This window comes from Macrobrachium nipponense, chromosome 2, assembly GCF_015104395.2.
Source record: "Macrobrachium nipponense isolate FS-2020 chromosome 2, ASM1510439v2, whole genome shotgun sequence".
Taxonomy (NCBI): domain Eukaryota; kingdom Metazoa; phylum Arthropoda; class Malacostraca; order Decapoda; family Palaemonidae; genus Macrobrachium; species Macrobrachium nipponense.
The window spans coordinates 96,632,625-96,654,095 of NC_087201.1; the positions used below are offsets into that span (position 1 = coordinate 96,632,625).

The 21,471-nt window shown below is 41.8% G+C and overlaps 1 protein-coding gene across 2 annotated transcripts in view; it reads left to right on the forward strand.

The window, feature by feature from the left end:
- The window catches only part of LOC135220810 (heterochromatin protein 1-like), a 94,336-nt gene that overhangs the window by 43,177 nt on the left and 29,688 nt on the right, over positions 1–21,471 (forward strand). For both annotated transcript variants that reach the window (XM_064258322.1, XM_064258321.1), the window contains exon 4: positions 9,279–9,376. In XM_064258322.1, the coding sequence (XP_064114392.1) occupies positions 9,279–9,376 (98 nt within the window). The remainder of the gene's footprint in view (positions 1–9,278; positions 9,377–21,471) is intronic.

Genomic DNA, 21,471 nt, shown 5'->3' on the forward strand with positions numbered 1-21,471 from the left:
GATGAACCATTGTGATTCTTCAGGACTTTCAGACAATGTAACGCAAGCCAGACGCCAAGTGCCGTAATGTCATTGTCTGATGAAGAGACAGAGCGGGCCTCCAACCTGGCGCATATGCGCTAGAGGCGAACAAATCGGACAGATAAGAATGTCCGATGTGTACATCGCCAGGCAACCTCGAGACTCTACCAAGCTAGAAGCTCAAGCAAGTGGGAGGAATCCAGCCAGGCTCCAGATGCTAAAAAAGAGCCAACCTGGAACCAGGAGCGAGGAGTCAGCCAGACATCAGGCAAACTCGAAACGCCAACAGGTGCGAGGCGCCAGCCAAGCGCGAGGAGCCAACCAGGCGTGAGGCGCCAGCTAGGTGCGAAGCTCAAGCCAGGCGCGAGGTGCCAGCGAGGCGCGAGCGAGGTGCCAGCCGAGGCGCGAGGTGCAGACGGTGCGAATCTCCAGCTAAGGCGCGAGGCGTCAACCAGCTGAGAGGCGCCAGTCAAGCGAGAGGTACCAGACAAGCGCTAGGCTCCAACCAAGAGCGAAGCACCAGCCAGGCGCGAGGTTCCTGCCAGGCTTCAGGCTTCAGACGGGAGAGATCCATTTCAAGAAAGCCCTGGTCTTCTTTGAAACATGGAGATCTCCTAAGCACTTCATAGTGACTTGATTCCTTCAAACAGCTGAGAATTAAAAGCGCAGGAAGTGCGCGCTTTTGCAAATTCTTGTTCTTTACATAACAATATGTCATAGAAGACATATTAGCTGTGTTGTACGGTAGAGGCAACTCTGTGTTGACTTCTCATTACACAAAGGATGTCAAGTTAACCTACGAGAGATCCTTCTCTTTTGGTTTATACGTTTCTGCGGATACGTTACTGGGATAAGGAGCCGACACTGATCCTTAACTTTGAGTTAAAGTTATTTAACTTAGTGAAATTATTGGGGTTTTTGAAAGGAGTGTGGGAATAACTCTTTTCAATTTGAGCGCGAACCCTCGTGTTAGGATCAGGTGATCGGGATCGGTGTTGCGCTCCTTAGTTATGCCAATAGGCATAGGTGTATTGTCTTATAAGTGGATTAGCACCCATTGACAAGTACCTTTTAGGCTCTGCCGAGTAAGTGGATAAGACCCCATCGGCAGACCCACAAGAACTCTTGGCCACAGATCACATATCTCGCTAAAGTTTCTTGAGGTGATGCAGACTCCTTGGCAACAGCCATATGAAGTCTACCACCTATCAGATAGGAACCAAGGTTTATTTATACCTACAACATATGTTGTTTACCTGTCTATTCCATGTTAGCTGTTTCTTACCCTCCACCAAAGGGTGTCAATCAGCTATGTATATATCTGACAGGTAAGTTGATTGTATGAAAATGATATTGTTATGATACAATAAAGTTTCATACATACTTACCTGGCAGATATATACGATTAATGGTCCACCCAGCCTCCCCGCAGGAGACAGGTGGAAGAGAGAAAATATGATAGAAAACGGGAATGGTTCCTAATCCTGCCACCCAGGGCAGGACGGTAGATCACCTGACCTACCTGCAGCGTGTGCCGCGAAATTTGAATTTCTGTCGGGGACGACGGAGTCTTAGCTATGTATATATCTGCCAGGTAAGTATGTATGAAACTTTATTGTATCATAACAATATCATTTTGCATTCTTTGGTGAATAATCACCTAGGCTGAAGCTGCAGCTTGTCCTGTTACCTCTATGTCATTATAAGTGCTGCATGCTAAGCATAACATATTAATAAGTAATCTAGAGCCAGTAGGTAGTTATGGTAACAACTACTTGCTAAGATACTACCATGTGAGGAAGTGTGGCCCCTCTAATACTACTTTTAATTCATGTAGGACTCCGTACTCATGGTAAGGCACTTCTATCGCACATACGCTGAAATCTCCGAGCACATTTTCTCTTGTGCATATAAGACAACACTGAAAATGCTATACATTCTCTTTATTCCTGGCAATTCCTAACCTGTTTGTTGTGAACCTCAAAATTAATTAATGACCAGTCAACCAACAGCCAGGCGCTAACCTGGAGAAGATTGGGTGAGTTAATAAGAGCTTACAGAAGTAATGAAAAGATAAATGCTCCAAATTTAAAAATGAGTTCTCAGAATACAATGGTAAACTTTTTCAAGGAGGGATTATTATGAAATATGATTATGGGGGAGATATAAACTGGTCAAGCTCACCATAAATGAGTACTATATAGATTTGGGAACAATGTCGGGAATAAGCAGGAAAGTGCTGGAAATGCTGGCAAGAAGAAATGCAGACATTATTTGCGCTCAGGCAGTATAAAGGAGTTGACACAAAAAACTCACTGACCAACTCCATGCATGGACTAATTCTATTTTGGTATCATGATGCCTGTGGCTGGTCACACATCTGGCCTTGGCTTTGACAAGCCCATGAACTTGGAGCACCTTACCTTTTCTGAATCAGAAGTTCTAGAAATTTTACAGGATCCAAGAATGCTTTTCTCAGCTCTCTACCTTCTTTGACAATGGAGGCAGTTGCAGTGGAAGCCCCTGCCTCCTTCAAACCTCACTGTCAGCTGGTCAGCCTCAGAAATGGAATTGTGAGCAGTTTTGCTGGGACATTCTTGTGTTAATTAACCAACATTAGTGGGTTTTCAGTGCTACCATTTCCATTCTGTGTATTTTTTCCCCAAAATTGTGATGAATTAAAGGAACTTGACCTTGTGTGGTCTTTCTAGGCAGCTGTCCTCGGAAAAGTGACACTCAGATCCTGTGGCTCCTAACCTTTTCCTGGAGGAAAAATGGGGCCTCAGCTCCAGGTATGATAAGGATGACTGGGTTTGTAGGTTGTAGGGAAGGTATCCCTCCTAGGAGGGGAAGATCCAGTAGTAGGTAGAAGAGGCATAGCGATTGGTGACGAAAAGGAATCGGAAGGGTTTGGCACAGTCGACGAAGGATTGTTCCCTCCCCAAGGAACCCAGTGAAATTTATCTGGTTTTCTATCTCCTCCTAACAATACTTCTCCCATGGAGGTGAGGACCAAGAAGTACATTCATCATAGGGAAGGGAATGATTTTATTCCCTGCACCAAAGAAAAGCACCGAATACTTGTGGATCTACCAGTGTAGGATCCATGAAGCAACTGTAAGGCCACCTGTGACCCTCCACACTGGCACTGATCATATGTATCTTTTCCATTAAAAAAAAGTTAAAACCACTAGACATAAGGCAAAGCTATATAAGAAAACACAAAGGAGATGAAAGGGAACAATGGTCAGTTATTTAGCACAAGTGATAACATCTGAACTCTTAAAAGACAACTTGGATTGCTGGTTTCATGCCTCAAGAAGTGGGCTTGTAATCCCTGGAAGAGGAGAGCGCCCCTGCTTAAGACAGAATCATTTGATGAAGCCTGGTATTTTAAAAGAAAGTTTACTTAAAGAAGTTTTGTCAACAGTGTCACCCTTTAGCTGAGGAAGTCCTCTGTTTAGTATCAAGGAAGTGCTAAAAATAATTCAAATCTGGCTGGAGCTGGGATGTGTGATCATTTGGTATAAGCACATCAACAATAGGAGGATAAGAAGACTATAGCCATGAATCATTAGTATAGTTTTTTTTAGATATAATCTTGTAAGACCAGATTGGCATCTTGTATAACAAAACTGCAGTGCATTGCTAAACACTTCAGAAAGACAAGGTAAAACCCACCCTTTTAGCATACCTCTTGTAGCCACAGGAGTAGCTGTAGGCAGGAGGGAGTCCAGGAGAACTGCTAGAAACAGAATAATGATTGAGAGCAGTTATGTCTTGAGGCTGCAGAAGCATTATGGCTGGTAGCAAATTTTGGCTGATCTGACCAAGCATGGTTAAGATTGAGCTGGTACTGCTGAAGTCTTGATGGCAACAAAAGGTGAGAGTGTCTGGAAGAGGGGCATTGCAAGCATTAGAAGATTAATAAGAGTAGTAAAGTATTAGTCACGTACAAAATTGGTGAGTGTAGAAGGAAAATGATGTGCCTAAGTGAAAGCTAGTCTACATTTGGAAGGGAGCAGCTATGATCCTCAATATTTGAGAACAAACCCAGGGTATCCAGAAGATTGTCATAAAGGTGTTACAAACTCTGTTGTAATTGTTGATGTAAAGAACAAAAATCTTCCAGGGTTGGGGTCAATTCATTTTTATCAATTCAAATCAATTCCAATTAAAAAAAAATTGTGAATTTATCAAATCCAATTCAATCCAAATCATTTTCAAAAATAAATGTTCAATTCCAATTCAATTCAAATCATGAGGGTTTCAATTCCAATTCAATTACAATTCATTTTATGATTGATATTTCATATGTGGGGCAAAACTTCAATTTTACTCACCTCGGGTAAGCTACTCACATCTTTATCAAGTATCAATATCCGCAAGAAATTATACAACTTTGTAATAGACATAAAGCTCACATTTTCAATTAACAAAAAACTTGGCTTCTCAAAACTTTGCTTTAGAAAAATGTTACCCCTTATTATAGGCCTATCTTATCAACTCAAGTACTCCAATCTGTAATTGTCGAAAAAACAATGCTACAAAATCTCATTATACAATTTTGTAATAAACATAAAATTGATACTTTTTATAACCAAAAATTTGGCATCTTGTAATAAACAAATTCAATTTAATATAAACGAAGATTGATGAGTATAATTCCTGTCAGTATGCCCGAATGAAATGGTGTGTAACAGGGTTAGGTTAGGTTAGTGTAGGTCAACCAAACACATTCCAGGTGAAATGTATTGATAGGCAACTTAGCCTCCGGATTCAAGTGATGGGTAGAGTGCTTCTTTCCTCATAAAGAGATTGTTCGTCTTAGTATTGTTTATCCTTGCAGGATTTAACTGCTGATGAGAAACTTCTCTCTGTCTTGCCATCACAGAGACCCAAGGTCTCTGGGCAACATTTGACTCTGATTTAGGGCTCCTGTCTTGTGTTCTGCATGCCCTTGTGAGAATCATTAGACAGAGGTATGTCTTGGGAGAGACTGTATAATTTTTCTGTTGAACCCCTTGGTACAAAAGAAATTTGTAGGTCTTCTTCTCCATTGCGCCTGACCCATGGGCTACTGTGTGATGAATCAAAACAACTTTTGGGACAAACTCGACGGGTTTTTCTGTTCTTTATATTTTTTTTCAAATATGCAAGTGTTCAACAAACATTGTTTACCCTGAATTGAAAATCAATTATGGAAGACTTTGGCTGTCACTCGACCTGCTAGCTCTGCTTCCAAGGTAATGAGAGAGTTTCTCCCTGACTCAACCTTTGGTGTCAACAACACAGGAGCAGTTCCTGAAGAAGTACAATCCCTGTGTCTTCATGACTAACAGACTATCCAGCTTCCCTTTTTTGCTGAGCAGCAACAGAAATACAGTAGACCCCTGTATTCGTGGGGGATGGGTACCAGACCCCCTACGAAAAGCTGAAATCTGTGAATGCTTAAAATCCTGCTAAAATGGTTATACTAACTGCCTATTTTGATATTTGAAACAGAAAAAAAACTGAAAATGCCTATACCTGAATATTTTAATAGTTTTATCACAAAAAGTGCATTTAGTCACAAAAATTATATGAAAATATGTACAGTAATTTGTGAATATTTTTCTGTGAAAAATACTGTTAATAGGCAAATTTTCCGCAAATAATGGGTATATATGGTCCATAGAAAAATCTGAGCCGTCTCTGCCGGTAGGTGTTATTGATGGGACTTTTCTGGTCAGAGCCACGAGAGTTGCTTCTCTCAGATTCATTTGTGAAAGATGTAGGCCTACATTTGGCCAAGTCTTTCACCTGAGAGTAGTATGGTTTCTCCTCAGGCAAGATTCAACTGCAAATGAGAAACTTCTCTCTTTCTTGCCATCACAAGGACCCCAGGTCTCAGGATGACACAACTCTTCTTTAGGGTTCCTTTCTTGCACTCCGCACACGCCTTTGCAAGAATCATCAGACAGATATTTGTCTCTTGAGATTACATCTCGTCTCTGGCATTGGTGAAGAGGATAGACGATTTGCATGGACATTCTTTAAGGGGGGCTTCCCCTTTTATTTTTGATGAATATTTTTGAACTTTTCAAAATCTGGTTAAATGGCCGTAAGACATGAGCAACATGTGGCAAAAGCATTTTTTAGAAATATTAAAATTAATGGGGTTTTGGCCCCGCCCCCTTCACACTGTGATGTAGGGCTGACGTTTGGCTCCTAATGACTATTGTCATTTTGTCCTTTATCTGCCCAATTTATTAGTTATTTTGATTTTTATTTCGCCTAATCTCTTACATCTGGCACCAACAATGGCTGATTCCTTGGTGAATGGTGTTCTGAGTGGGTAGCATGCCCATCAGGGAGCCATGGGAGTCAGTGTGTCTCAGAGTTGCAAAAGGGGAGGTATGCTGCTCTTTACTCCGAGCATTTTTTCGCTATTTACCGTGTGTTTTGCTTGTTTTCTTACATCAAGTAACTAAATACAATTTATATACATTTGTGTCTATACCAGAGTGAAAGTGAGACAATATGTCGAAACGGAATCGTGCAACTATGGCCCGTTTAGCAAATTTTGCTAAAAAGAGACATAGGGTCGAAGGTGGACTGTTTTTTTTGTTGATGTTGCAGCGTCGCATTGCCACCACCATTGTTGGCTGATGTATCCAGCGCTGTCCACCATCATCACGACCACCGGCACCACCACCAACAACAACACGAGGCTCTTTTTTGGTTGCTGAGAGCCCCGCCCTCATTGCCTCTACATTGTCTGCTGCGCAATCATCTGTGGTTTTTTCACCTTCACAGTTACGCTCGCAGTTGATGAAAATAATAAAGGACGATGAAAAGGGAGTATATGATGACAAATTCTTACTTGCTTGGTTTCAAACCAGGCAACAAAGAGTCAGGTGGTACTTGATGATAGCCTCGCCTCGAGCAAATAGTACCCCACCTTTTTATGTGGTGGGGGGGGGGGGGGGGGGGGGGGGGGGGACTTGGTGCCGGAAACCAAGCAAAAAAAAACACTAAGAACTATTAGAAAGAAGGAAAGGCATTCTGAACTAAGTGCTAGTGAGTATTTAACATTTGTTTGTATCATGGTTTTGCTCAAAGATCAGTTTTTTTTCCATGAGTGCAAAAAAAAAACACTTCTTGACCTTTACAGCCGTTTTTCTCAGTTTTCGCTTTTTTGCACTTCAAACGCTAACTATTTTTTTATTTGTAGGCCAATTTTAAAGTTAAATATACCATTGGAAAGAGGAAAGAAAGGTGAATATTTTGTTGGGGCTAGATTTTTTCTTAGGTTGACGAGGAACTTGTGATAACTAAATCAACAAAATTTTTTGGGGGAAAATTCCCCCTCGCCCCACATCCAAAAAAAGCAAAAAATGGAAAAACTGTTCACATTTTTTTTTTTTACTATGATATACTTTCTGTGTATAAAGCCTCATTGCAATAGCTCTAAAAATGAAGGAAGAGTTACACATTTTTAATTTTTTAAATTTTTTCTTATCAATAAAAACCAAAATAATCATTCGATCACTGAAATTTTTTTTGGAACATCACCTTATATATATGTGTGACATAATAATTTCATAAAAATCAGAGCATTATTTCTATATAAACGGACGCCCCCCTTAATGTCACTCTTCAAAAGGCTGGGATAAATGTCTTGACTCCTTCTCAGGTGTCATATCGAACTCCAAATCTTTCGGCACCTATGGGCAGGTTTGAGTCCTCCATGATCTATGCCTTGGACTTTGTAATCAGTGATCCAGATCAATTGTTACTTTGTGCTGTTAGCGTACTGCTGTACTTTCGAAAAAGACTTGACATCCCTTACATGGATGCCGATAACTTTTCACTAGTACTGACTCTCCACGGAAGAAGTGTCTAAGGACACGTCTATCTCCTGGTTTTGTGAGATGATTAGGAGGAAGTTCTCTGCAGCTGGAGATGACGTCACCTGTATGCTTCCCTGAAAGCTCACAGAATTAGTGGCTTGGTCAATCCCTTGTATTCTGGAGGAATCTGTTTGTCTGGATACAGAAATGTGGTCTCATTAGACAACATTTATTTATTTCTACCCTTGGGTATTGCCCACAAGTCCTTGGAACCTCTTTTTTTCCTTGGACATTTGTGGTGGCTGCTCAAAGTTGTGTTTTCTTACCCGGCTCCTTTAACAGGACGGGCAGCATCTCGCGAAAGATGTGGTTCTGGAAGTGAGAAGCATTACGAGGTTGACTGGCCTCTCCTCCCCCTCCTCCTACATTCCCCTATTTCTCTTTCTTCAGGCAGAGAGTAAGACTCAAATCTACACTTGCTGGAACTGGGATCTGATGTGGTAAGTCTACATCTTGAGCACCCATCCTGTTTTCTTTGTAGAATCATATGAGTTATGATTCTTCACTCATTCAAAAAGGTCCAGAAGTCTGACATTTGATCTCACAGTTCCTATACCCCAATCAGTACATCAGAGGCACAGTACTTCACACCCAGGTGTGGTGAACTCCAGTCAGTTCAAAGAGACCCTGAGATTCCTCCTTCAAATCAGAGTCCTAATGTGAAGTACTGATGGTTTGTATATTGTGTAGGAACAAATGACAATTTTTTAAAGTAAATTGTATTTTTCCTTAACTATCCAAACCTGAGGCCCTTTACACATTAGGCCCACCTCATGTCACCCTCAATCTGAAACCTGGGCAGAAAGGCTAATTGGAATTTTTACATCTGGGCAGGATGGTAGTTACCACCTTGTTCAAGAGTTTAGTGGCCGTTTTCCAGGTTCGTCGAAGGTAATGTCTGATGGAAGGACCTCAGGTTTGTATAATTAGGAGAAATACAATTTACTTCAAATATTGTCATTTTTAAGGATCAAATGTTTAAGATGGATTTTGAAATGAAAGTAATATAATTTCAAAGAATAATACAGTAATAGGATAAATGGGTGCTAGTTTAAGGTATATACATTGGTGTTTGAACTTTCAAGAGAGGCAGTTATAAGTATTTTCAGAGGGGAGTTTTAAGTATTCATGGGCCTATTTGCGGGTGGTTGTGGTGAATACGAGTTGCTGACTGCACAGTATGCCACATAGGGCACACTGTAAGTGGCAGCACCCCACCCCCATCCCCTCTCACATATGATAGTCACTAAGCTTAAGTGTGAGATTAGTATTATTGCTTGAATAATTGTAGGTATGTGTCAGAATGCTTTTATTTTACCATGGTGTACAAAAATTTAGGATACTAAATTTCCTTGATTTCAGGATAGTGGTCCCCGAGGATTTGACCGTGGATTAGAGGTGGAAAAAATTATTGGTGCCACAGATACGGAGAATGGTGACTTGATGTTCTTGATTAAATGGTGTGTATACTTTTCTTTGGTAATTATTCAGTTTTTATGCATAACACTAACACACAGTAGATATAAGATATTTGTTCCCATACATATACAAACCATCATACATTGCTTACGGATTTAGCTTAAGCACAGCTGGAACAGCTGTTCAGACATTGAACTGACAAGTTAGTTAACTACTGAGAGGTAGGGAGAAGCCCTGCCCACTTGTTGGTGTACTCCAGTTTGCCTCTGACCACCTTCAAGTCCAGACGTCTTACCTGAATCTGTTATTACCTTTCATATTCTTTCAATAAACTTTGTACTCAGTTAACCCTCTTACGCCGAAGCGGTAAAAAAAAAATTGTCTCCCGTGTGCCGGAGGTGTTTCAGAGTGAGCGCGGAAGCGGAAAAAATATTTTTTTCAAAAAATCACAGCGCGCTTAGTTTTCAAGATTAAGAGTTCATTTTTGGCTCCTTTTTTTGTCATTGGCTGAAGTTTAGTATGCAACCATCAGAAGTGAAAAAAATTATCATTATCATATATAAATAATGTGATATATGATAGCGCAAAAACGAAATTTCATATATAATTGTATTCAAATCGCGCTGTGCGCAAAACGAGTAAAGTTAACAAGTTACTTTTTTTTTCGTTGTAATGTACACTAAATTGCGATCATTTTGGTATATAACACATTGTAAAATGATAAAAGCAACACAGAGAAAATATTATCACAAAATAATGCATGAATTCGTAACGCGTGGACGTAAACAAATATTTTTTTCAAAAATTCACCATAAATCTAAATATTGTCCTAGAGACTTCCAATTTCTTTCAAAATGAAGACAAATGATTGAATATTACTATACTGTAAGAGTATTAGCTTACAATTGCAGTTTTCAACCATATCTGACGAGTTAAAGTTGACCGAATGTCGAATTTATATATATATATATATGCAATTATTTCGGAAATAAGAAAAGCTACAACCTTCAAATATTTTTCGTTTTATTCTACATGAAATTGCGCATATTTTCATATATAAAACTCTATGAAATGCCTAATATGAAACGGAGCAAATATTCCGAGAATGGTACGTACGCATTTCGGAGATTTGTGGCGGAGAATCCGCGCACGGAGGGAAGGAAAGATTTTTTTTAAATTCACCATAAATCTAAATATTTTGCTAGAGACTTCGAATTTGTTTCAAGATGAAGATAAATGACTGAATATTACTAGACTGTAAGAGTTTTAGCTTACAATTGCGTTTTTCGACCATTTCGATAGAGTCAAAGTTGACCGAACGTGGTTTTTTTTCTATTTATCGTGATTTATATGCAAATATTTCAAAAATGAGAAAAGCTACAACCTTCAATTATATTTGGTTGTATTCTACATGAAATTGCACACATTTTCATATATAAAACTTTATGTAACGGCTAATTTAAAATGGTGCAAACATTACCACAATCGCACGTATGATTTTTTCGGAAGAGTTACCGCGCGGACGTAAAGAAAATGTTATTTTTTCATAAATTCACCATAAATCGAAATATTGTGCTAGAGACTTCCAATTTGTTGCAAAATGAAGGTAAATGCTTGAATATTACTAGAATATAAGCGTTTTAGCTTACAATTGCGTTTTTCGACCATTTCGGTAGTGAAGAGTCAAGTTGACTGAAGGTTAAAACATTTTGGCAATTATCGTTATTATTATGAAAAAATATCTCAAAACTGAATAAAAGCTACAACCATGGGTTGTTTTTAGTTGTATTGTGCATGAAATTGCGCACATTTCCATATATAAAACTTTATATAACGGCTAATTTTAAAATGGTGCAAACATTACCACAATCGCATGTATGATTTTTTTCGGAAGAGTTACCGCTCGGACGTAAGGAAAAAGTTTTTTCATAAATTCACCATAAATCGAAATATTGTGCTAGAGACTTACAATTAGTTGCAAAATTAAGGTAAATGATTGAATATTACTAGAATATAAGAGTTTTAGCTTACAATTGCGTTTTTCGACCATTTCGGTAGAGTCAAAGTTGACCGAAGGTTGAAATTTTGGCAATTATCGTTATTTATATGAAAATATCTCAAAACTGATAAAAGCTACAATCATGAGTATTTTATTGTTGTATTCTACATAAAAATGCGCACATTTTCATATATAATACTCCATGTAACGGCTAATTTAAAATGGTACAAAAATTATGTCAAAGTGACGAAATAATTTCCGAGATGTGTCACAGATACTTTTTAGTGCGGCAAGAAAAAAATTCGCGCTTGCGTGCCTGCGTAACGATTGTAAACAAAACAACACCTTGATCCGTGAACTCCCAGCATCCCCCAAGGCGCGTGATTCAAGAGTTTTTGGCTGGTAGGCCTAAAAGTATTTTTCCGTGAATTTTTAAAAAAACTTTTGTATGTCGACGTAAAATATGTCCAGTCGGCGTTTAAGGGTTAAGTACTCTTTGTTTTTTATTGCTTCATGTCTTGGTTGTGCTCACTTAAGTACCTTTGATTTTGATTGCTTCTTGTTTGGGTTTTGATCCTGAAATATGAATATGAGTTAAACTCCTTACTTGTGTAAGCCTACCTCCTTTGGACAAAGGAAACCTATAAACATGAGAAGTTGCCTTGGTCCTGGCAGAGACAAGCATTGTAATAGGTTCTTGCCTTCTGTCCAAGTTTATTTGCACACCCTATATGTCTTCTGTAAGAGGCATGTATGTAATCATGGGATTACTTGTTCAGTGTACCAAGAGTGGTTGTCTAAAGAATGTAAAGTGAGCCACAAGGGAGAAGGTCTTCCTGGTGCTACTGAAGGGTAATACTCTGCTAGTGACACTGAAGGAACCCTGCAGCACCTTTCTTCCACCTGGTGTTACTACCCCTAAGGGGGTGGTTTCTCCTCTGCTAACTCCCACTAAATGTTTGGCAGAGAGGGGGTAGAGGCCTCTTTCCACTCTGAGGGAGAATTCTCCTCTGGCAAGTGCTTTCTCACTCAGTATGGAAGAAAGGACCTCTACTAACCCAACTTTTGTTGCAGGTACGTCAGAGGCTGAGTCTCAAAGTTGTGGCCACTAGCAAGTCAGGACCACGTCAAGCCGACTGAGGCCCTGGGTTCTCTCTGAGGCCTTATGTGGGTTTTGATGGTGGAGAAGAAATCTGCAGAAGCAGCCATGGCAGTCAGAGTTGGTGGAGACTCACTGAAGATGATGTTACAGTCATCCTGGTTGTAGTCACTGTGGGTCACCCTTCCAGTAGTGATATGGCCCTGAAAGCACAGAAACACTGGGTTCCCCCAAGAAACCCAGGGAAAGCGTCTTTGACCAGGGCAGTTCTCTTGTTTCTGTGTAAGATAATTCCCAGAGATCCAGTTGGTCTAGTAAGTGGCTCCCTCTGTAAGAGGAAATACGTACTATGTACCATTCTGACACTACAGGGTGACCCAGTCATGTCTAATTTGTCACCTGGTCTGTTTCTGGACTGTCTTTGGGCAAATGGGGTCTCCCCTTGCAGGTGGAAGTGGCGGCTTTGGAGTCTAACTGCCATGCCAGTGCTCCAAGCGGTTACTTGGCTGGACCTGTGGTTCTTCAGTGGCAAAATTGGCATCCTTGTGGTGTTGTACCTGGACAAATATACTTCTTTCAAGGTGCTGTTGTTGTTTGGAGGTAGGGCTGTTGCCTAGCTCTAATCATTGTCTTGAAGAGAAGGTTTGCAGTTGGTTCTGGCCCTGAGGAATGGATTGGCTCTGGGGTCTACCTCTCTCTTCCATTGGAGTGAGGCTGCAGTGGAAAGAATACCTGTTAACAGCAGTGACATCCTTCTCTACCAGGCAGCATCCTATAAGGCCCTGGGCCTTCAAGAGGCAGAGGCACTGCAGTCGAACCACTAGGTTCAGCTGGCCTCTCCTCTTCAGGTTAGAAGAAATCCCAGGCTTCTACTTCCCATAGAGGACCCCAATTTTGTTCTGTCTGTGAAAAAGGAACATATTTGCGTTCATTTTGAGAGGTGTAGGGAAAGAGTAATAGATCATGTCATCAGTTTTGGGGAGCACTTGAGTGCCCGATGCCAACTCTCAAGCACTTAACACCAGCTCCCAAGCTCCAGACACGAGCTCCTGGGCCCCTGGCACCAGCTCCCAAGTCAATTTATTTCCTAGTCTAACCCAACCAAAAATGGTACAATTATGCAATCTACCCACCTGTTTAAATTGTTCTTCTTGTGTAATCCAGCTTATGAGTATTAAAAACCACAAAACAGACTTAAAACCTACAATATACAACCTAACCATAAGAGAGCTGTCTGTCTTTCTACCTGACAACCACATCAAAGCAATTTTTCTGTTCCCCCTCCACTGTTTACATTTGATTCACTACTGCCATTTGTCATCCTATGACATCACTCCCCATATCACCACTCCAATGAGTACACTTTTAAACAAAGAATATTTTGCTATTAAAAAGTCCTTTTTATACATTTTGTAAATGAATAATGCCCATACTATTTCACTAATGCAGAAAATGAAAATAAAATAATAATGTTTAAATTTCTAAAATTGGTATATCATTGCAGCTCTCAAGCCTATGGCATGTCATAAAGCACCTTATGGCACCATATCTATCATTGGTGCCTTATGGCACCTTATGTCCCTGATAACTGGAACTTGGCTCACTTTGGCGCCATAAATCGCCGATTTTATGGTGCTAGACAAGTGCCATAAAACCAGATTGCCGATAACCAGGGACTGCCTGGATTTGAAAAACAGTGTTTGTTATTGCAGTACCTTGAGACTCTTTGCCTTGAGGTAAAGTGTCGAGTTTTGGGGGAACCTTGGGTGTACAATGTTTGAATATTTTCCTAGCCTAATCTTTCTTGTATGCAACAATCATGCAAGCAATTGACCCACCTGTTCACATTCTTTGGTCCCAGTATAATCCAGCTTAAGACTTTGAACAACACCACAATGTGACTTACAACCCACAAATTCTTATAAGACAGAGAGCTCTCTCCTACCATACCAAACACCAGGTCCATGCGTCCTCTTCTGCATGTTCTGTTTATGTTTACATTTCCACCACACGCCGCTGCCATCTTGTATTCTATGATGTCAACACAACTTGAATACCTCAAGACATTTTCTAAAATCAAACAAGTTCCCATACATTGAACAACTCCCACATTTCACCAACATAGCAGAAAATAAAAATACAATTAACACTGACTAAACTGATACATATCACACATCTTTTTTTTTTTCCCCCTCTTGTCCAACCTCTTCGTAACTTAATCCGCTCTAATTCTTTTTATTCTCCAACTCTACCCTCTACATAATTTCTAATAATTTTCCCTGAAACTCATGCTGCAGTTAATACATCAGCTATTTGATGTTCTCCTTTTATCCATCTCTCCTTTATTTCCCCAGATTCTATTTTTTCTCTTATTGCTTCAATATCTATTTTTAATCTCTTACTACATACATCAGTACTCAATTTTATTGCAGTCACTACTGTTTTACTATCAGTATTAACCAATGCTTCTAATTTTCTCCCTCCTACTATCTCTTCCCACAAATGTTTGAAATACTATATCAATCCTTCTAAGGAAGCTTCAATGGCGGATTTTGCTACTCTGGGATTTTCTGGACTTCGAACATGTAGGACTTCTCTTACTATCTGTCAAGGATATAACATAACCAGTTGAGTATGACCATCTTCTATATTCCCAAATGAAGCATCTGCATAGACTTCCCAATATGTAAATCTTTTCTTCTTCCAAATCCCATTATGTTTTTAGTTATTCTCACAATTTTAATAAGATTTTTCATATCTTGTTCCTTCTTTAGAAGTTTTACTTAATTCCCTAACATTGTATGATATTTCTGGCCTAGTATGTAGTGTAGGGAAGTCATGACATCAGTGCCGATAGTGACGTCACGTCCATCGATGATGTCACTCCCAGTTTCTTGACTGCGCTGCCTCGCTCGTCTGTGTTGTCATTGTTTGCTGCCTATTCGTTGCTGTAAGGATCTCAAGGTGCCTGTCAAGAGGTCGAAAGTTGTGAACGCAGAGATAGTGCAGCAGGAGCGTTTGCCTGCCCCTCCCCCTAGTACTTCCTGGGGTTCGACTCTGAGGGATTCTTGTTCTATTTTGAGTGTTGAAGACACTTCCCCTTTGCACGTATGTGTGCCCGTCCTGCACGTGGTGTGCGTAGTGATGTTCCTAATGTTGTGGTTGGTTCGTCGCAGGAGTTGGCGCTTGGATCCAACCCATACAGGTTGGTTGGCGTTTCGGGCTGTTTGGTTGCTGGCTCTTCTGTTGGCTTACACAAAGAAGTCACATTGGATAAGCCTGCACATTCTTCTCGTCGTCGGTCCCCGTTGCCAGAGCAGGAAGAGGGAGACACGCAAGAGTTTTTGTCTTCCTTCACAGAAGTTGTCAATCTCATTCGTGGGTTGAACAATTTGGAGAATAGGACTCAGGCTTAGTCGTCTTTTGCTCCTTCCTGCTTGGAAGCCTTGCTGGGAGCTATGCAAGATCCCAAGTCATCGTTTCAACTTCCCTTATCGGGGCATGTCCAGTGGGTCTTACATAAGGTAAACGCCTCTGTTTCAGATCGGGATGGGTCGCTTCGCTCAAGGGGCTCTACCAAGTTGCTTCCCCTGCCCCTCGTGAGGCATAGGAAGTACTATGCTACAAACTCTGCCTACTTGATGTCACGTCATCTTAACCCGGACGTCATTCATCTGAAGCCGGAGTTGACTTTGGAGCAGGTGAGGTTGGTGGCTCCGTCCTTGTGTCCGCAGGATGCCTCAGCTTTGGAGTCTACGGCAGCCTCCCTGTTGCAGATGGTTTTTTGGTTGGACTTCTGGTCGGCGGTCATTGCCAAAATAGCATTTGGCAGGTCCCTGGAGGGGTTGGTGAGTGTTTCTTCTCTTGCCATTTTGTTGCAGTCTGGGTGCAAGGCGTTCTCGTATTGCACACCTCAGCATCAATTTATGGGCTAATCTTCTCCTGATTAGAAGAGACGTGGCTTTGTCCAGGATGGAAAGATCGGTTAACCCCGAGTCTTTGCTGGCATTGAGGAATGGGGATCTTTTTGAATCTCAATTTCTGTTCCCTCGGACTGAGCTGGAGGATGCGATAGACTGGCGGCAGGCTGACACGAAGGGCAGATTAGTGCACCAGACTGTGTCAAAGTATCTCGTCCTCGGAGATGTCTGGCTCCCGCTCCTCCCCCTGCCTAGCAGCAGTCTTGAAGATTGTCACCTGGTAGGCCATCAAGGAGTTCGGTTTCAGCAAGGCTTCCCTGTTCATCCCAGCCTAGGTCAGAGGACCAATGTTCCTTTCGCTCCCGCTCTTTTAAGTAGAGAGGGGGCCCAGGGGCAGAGGTGAAGGGGGTCGTTAGTAGGTTAGGCGCCTCTCCCTCTCCTGTGCCGCAGGAGTGGGGGGGGGGGCTTGCCTGGCCGGCCAGTGGGCCAAGTGGCAGAGTTATGGGGCAGAGAAGTGGGTAGTAGATGTCCTTTGGGTAGTGTATCTACTGCCATTTGCCATTTGACTTCTCTCCCCCGCTCTTGGAGCGGTATATTCCCCAGAATCTCTGAAGTTCTTAGCTTTCCAGGAGGAAAGTGCAGAAGATGCTGGACAAGGATGCGATAGAGGAAGTGGTGCGTCCGTCTCCGGGGTTTTACAGTCATCTTCTTGGTGCCCAAGGCGTCGAGAGGTTTGAGGCCTGTAAACGACTTATCCACCTTGAATCATTTCATCAGGAAAACGAGGTTCAAGATGGAGACCCCGCATTCAGTGTTGGCAGCTGTGAGGGAAAGCAACTTCATGCTGTCAATAGATTTGAAGGACGCATATTTCCAGATCCCTATTCATCCGTTGTCTTTGAGACAAGGTCTTTGAGTTCAAAGTCCTGTGCTTTGGGCTAACCACAGCCCCTCAGGTGTTCACAAGGGTCTTCTCTCTCGTCTCAAGTTGCGCCCATGCTCGGGATCCGTTTGCTGAGGTACTGCAATGATTGGTTGGTCTTGGCAGGTTCCAGGGAGAAGCTGCTGCAGGACAGAGATCGTTTGCTTCGGTTTTGTCTGGAACTGGGTATAGTGTTCAACCAAGAGAAATTAAACCTCGTACACAGTCAAAGGATCCTCTACCTGCGCATGGTCATCGATACGGCGGTTCCAAGAGTTTTCCCATCGGATCAGAGGTTGGAGAAGTTGCAAATGGTGGCGCTCAACTTCCTGTTGCAACCAAATCAGTCAGCTCATCAGTGGCAGGTTCTTCTGGGAAATTTTGTCTTCTCTGGAGAAGCTGGTTCCTCATGGGCGACTTCATCTTCTGTCTCTGCAATGGAGACTGAGGGAATTCTGGTCTCTGGCGGGGGAATCACCCCTATTAAGGGTTCCTCTGCCTCTAGAAGAGAGAGAAGACCTTTGTTGGTGGTTGGATGACTGAAATTTCTTTAAGGGTGTTCCTCTTGGTTCGCTCCCCCCAGACTTCCATCTGTTTTCAGACATCTCCCTTGCAGGTTGGGTCCTCATTTAGGTGGCTTCATTGCCTTGGGTGTTTGGAGTACAAGCATTAACATATCAATGTTTTGGAGTTGAAGGCAGCCGATCTGGGTCTGAAGGAATTTCAGGAGAAAGTAGAGGGTCAGTCTGCCATTCTCATGTCTGACATCATGATGGTCGCTTATGTGAACAAGCAGGGGTCCTGGTTTCATGTCAACTTCATGCCTTGACCGTCGAGGTTCACCGGTGGCTGGTCAGCTATTCGGTAGAGCTCTGAGCCAGATATATCCCAGGCAAACGGAATGTGGTCGCAGACAAGCTCAGTCGTCGGGATCAGATCCTAGGCACAGAATTGTCCCTTCATCAGGTTTGGGGAAAACCCATGCTGGACCTTTTTGCAACCTGGTTCAACAGGAAACTGAAGATATTCTGTTCGGTGGTTCCAGATCCTCTGGCGTTAGCGGAGGACGTGTTCCAACATCCCTGGGACAACCTGGAGTAGTATGCCTTCCCTCTATTTTGTTTGTTCCGTCAGGTTCTGAAAAGGCTGATGAGTTTGCAGGGTCTCAGGATGACTTTGGTACCCCCTCTGTGGCCTCAGGCGGAATGGTTTCCAGATCTACTGTCGTTTTTGTTGGAGATTCTGGGAGAAATTCCCCCTTGGTGGCATCTCCTGTGTCAGCTGCATGTAGAAAGGTTTCACCAATCAGTAGAATCCCTGTCTCTTCACGGTTGGAGGCTATCAGGTATCTCCTCCGAGCGAGAGGCTTATCTCAGAGGGCAGCAGTCTCAGAAGGTCGACCTCCGCTGTTTACCAAGGCAAATTGGCGATTTACTGTGATTGGTGTCGTAAACAGGGTTTTTCTCCACTCGGAACCTCTATTCAGCACATAGCAGACTTTAACCTTCTTCAGAGATGAAAAACATTTGTCTGCTTCTGCCATTAGAGGCTACAGGGTGGCCTTGAGTTTAATGTTACGTCGTAGAGGTATTGACATCTCATCTTGGGAATTTTCCATGCTAGTTAAAGGGTTTGAGCAATCGAGTTTTCCTGGAAAGCTCAAGCCCCTGATGTGGGATGTTTCCTTGTTCCTGAGAAGATTCACTATAGCTCTGTATGAGTCTTTACATTGTTTATCAGACAGGGACTTGACACTCAAAATGGTTTTCCTCCTGGCCTTGGCATCTTGGAAAAGAGTGGGGGGCCTGCATGGTCCGAGCTATGATGTGAAGCACACCAGGGGTTGGGGGTCAGTGTCCTTCGAATTTGTCCCGGAATTCATTGCTAAGACCCAGAATCCCTCTGTGCACGATGATAGGTTCACCACCTTTTCCTTTTCATCACTGAATGAATTTGTGGGTGGTGATTTTCAAGAGCTTTTGTTATGTCCTGTCAGGGCTCTGTGTTGCTACCTGAAAAGAACACGGCACTTTAGGCCAGGGTGTCACAGGCTTTTTGTTAGCACGGGGCGTACAAAGAAAGAGGTGTCGAAGAATACTATCTCTTTTTGGATACGGGAAGCCATCAGATGATTCCGTCACCAAGTCTGTGCAGGCTAGAGCGTATCGTGACATTAGCCTCTTCATTACCGAAAGTTTGTTTGGATGTACGCGGGTACCACCATTCAAGTCTACTACACTGCGCCGGGTGCATAAAGTTGGTACGCAAAGTACCACCAAAACTCCTCTTTTCAGATAGGGACTTCCAATCATTCTGTAATTTCGGTTTGAAGAGTTTGGAGCAAAGTAAACAGTATGTCACGATGCCAGACGTATGATGAACCCCAAAAAATATTATTACTGCTTTTTTATCTACATAATAGTGTGTAGGTGACAGATGAACTGCGTCTCAACAAAAAATCACAAAACCAGACAAGCGTAAACATGTAATAACTTCTACCCAAGTGTAAAACCAGTTGCATCATCATTTACTGTATTTATTTATTTATTCACTTATTACAGTTTACAAATAAAAGATATGAACACCAGATAAATGAAGGTAAAAATAAAGCCTTATAGTAACTTTATATATAAAAAACCAAACCAGAGAAAAAGCGAAAAAGCGATTTTTTTTTGAGGACAAGAAACTTGAAAAATTAGTTTAGATACCCCTAAAGTTGTTATCTGTGATGAAACTAATCTTAGAAAACATAGAAAACGACATCGACCAATTTTTGAGAGATATACTATAAAAAATGCGATTTCCATATTTATCGGCGGGGCTTCCGCTTTAGTTGTTGCTCTTTTTTTTTTTATTACGTGCTTATTTACTGTTCTATTTTGATAATACATTATGTGCATGTTCCAGGTGGATATACCAACATTCTGTAAGACCGAATTTCTATTCAAAACTGTAGTTTTCTCACCGACCACCAGTGTCCCTTGTACAAGAGTTTCACATTTTTTTTTCATAAAATCATTTATTTTCCCTGTAGGATGATAAAACTCACAGAGAATATGCATTATTATAGTGCTAATAATACCTGATAATTTCATTAGCCTGTCTTGATTAGTGTATTATTGGCAAATATTTTTACGATCGGCACCCCTCCAAACAAGAGCCTACCCTTCGCTACCGAGAGATTCAGTTCGGCAGCGAACGCAATGTTTACATTCTGCTCACCCACCCGGTAAAGAAGGGGTTAGGGGTATTGGTCCCTCCCTGGCTTTCAAGAAGAACTTGGCTGTACATAGAGTGCTGAGCACTGGCACTTGGTTATGCCAGTCCACATTCACCTCCTTCTATGGAGGTGTATGGACACGTTTTCCCTGGGTCCTGTGGTGACTGCCCAACAGACTACGTAACTCATCATTGCCCTTAACAGGGCACATTTGTTTCTTATCTAAGATGATTGTGTGGATGAGAGAATGAGTAAATTGGCTGGTCTCTTTCTTTCTCTTGCACCTTTCCTTCTTTCGGGCGGGTTAAGGAATAGACTCCTCATTCGGTGGACGGTCTGTTACAGACGAGTAAGGTAGTCCTACTGATAGTTTGGTTGCTTGGTATGCAAATATTTAACCCTCTATTTGGTAGCATATACTCTGCTCTTTGGCAAGGGGAAGTAGGGAGTGGTAACAAACCCTGGTGTGTTGGTTTGTTATTGGACAGTCAAAGTTTCTCTTTATTTCCCTATACAATGATTCTCCCATATGTCATTGTGTGTCACTCAGTGACTGAGTGGTTGGATATCAATGTATCTAGCTTCTCACGGGCATCAGTCTCTCTCCTGTAGATATTTCTTTTGGAGCTTGACTGATGGGTAAGCCCCCAGATGGTTTAGGAAGTCTGTACCTCCCTCCAAGTATAAGTCTATCCTATTGTTAAGACTGAAAGTTTGTTCACATGAACAAATGACAAATTTTCTATTTTCTAAGAAAATTTGTATTTTTCATAGGTACAAACCAGAGGTCTTAAGTTGTACTGCCTGCCTCTAGCTGGCTCTCTGTCTTGCTAAAGACATCCTGGGTTGGGAAAGACTGAACGCTGTGGCGTGGGTGCGTGGTCCTTGACCACTTTTCAGCCGATATATGGATGCGTTGCCAGATCTCACAAGATTCCTTGCTTTCATATGCGATTTAATCAGATCCAGCGAGGCG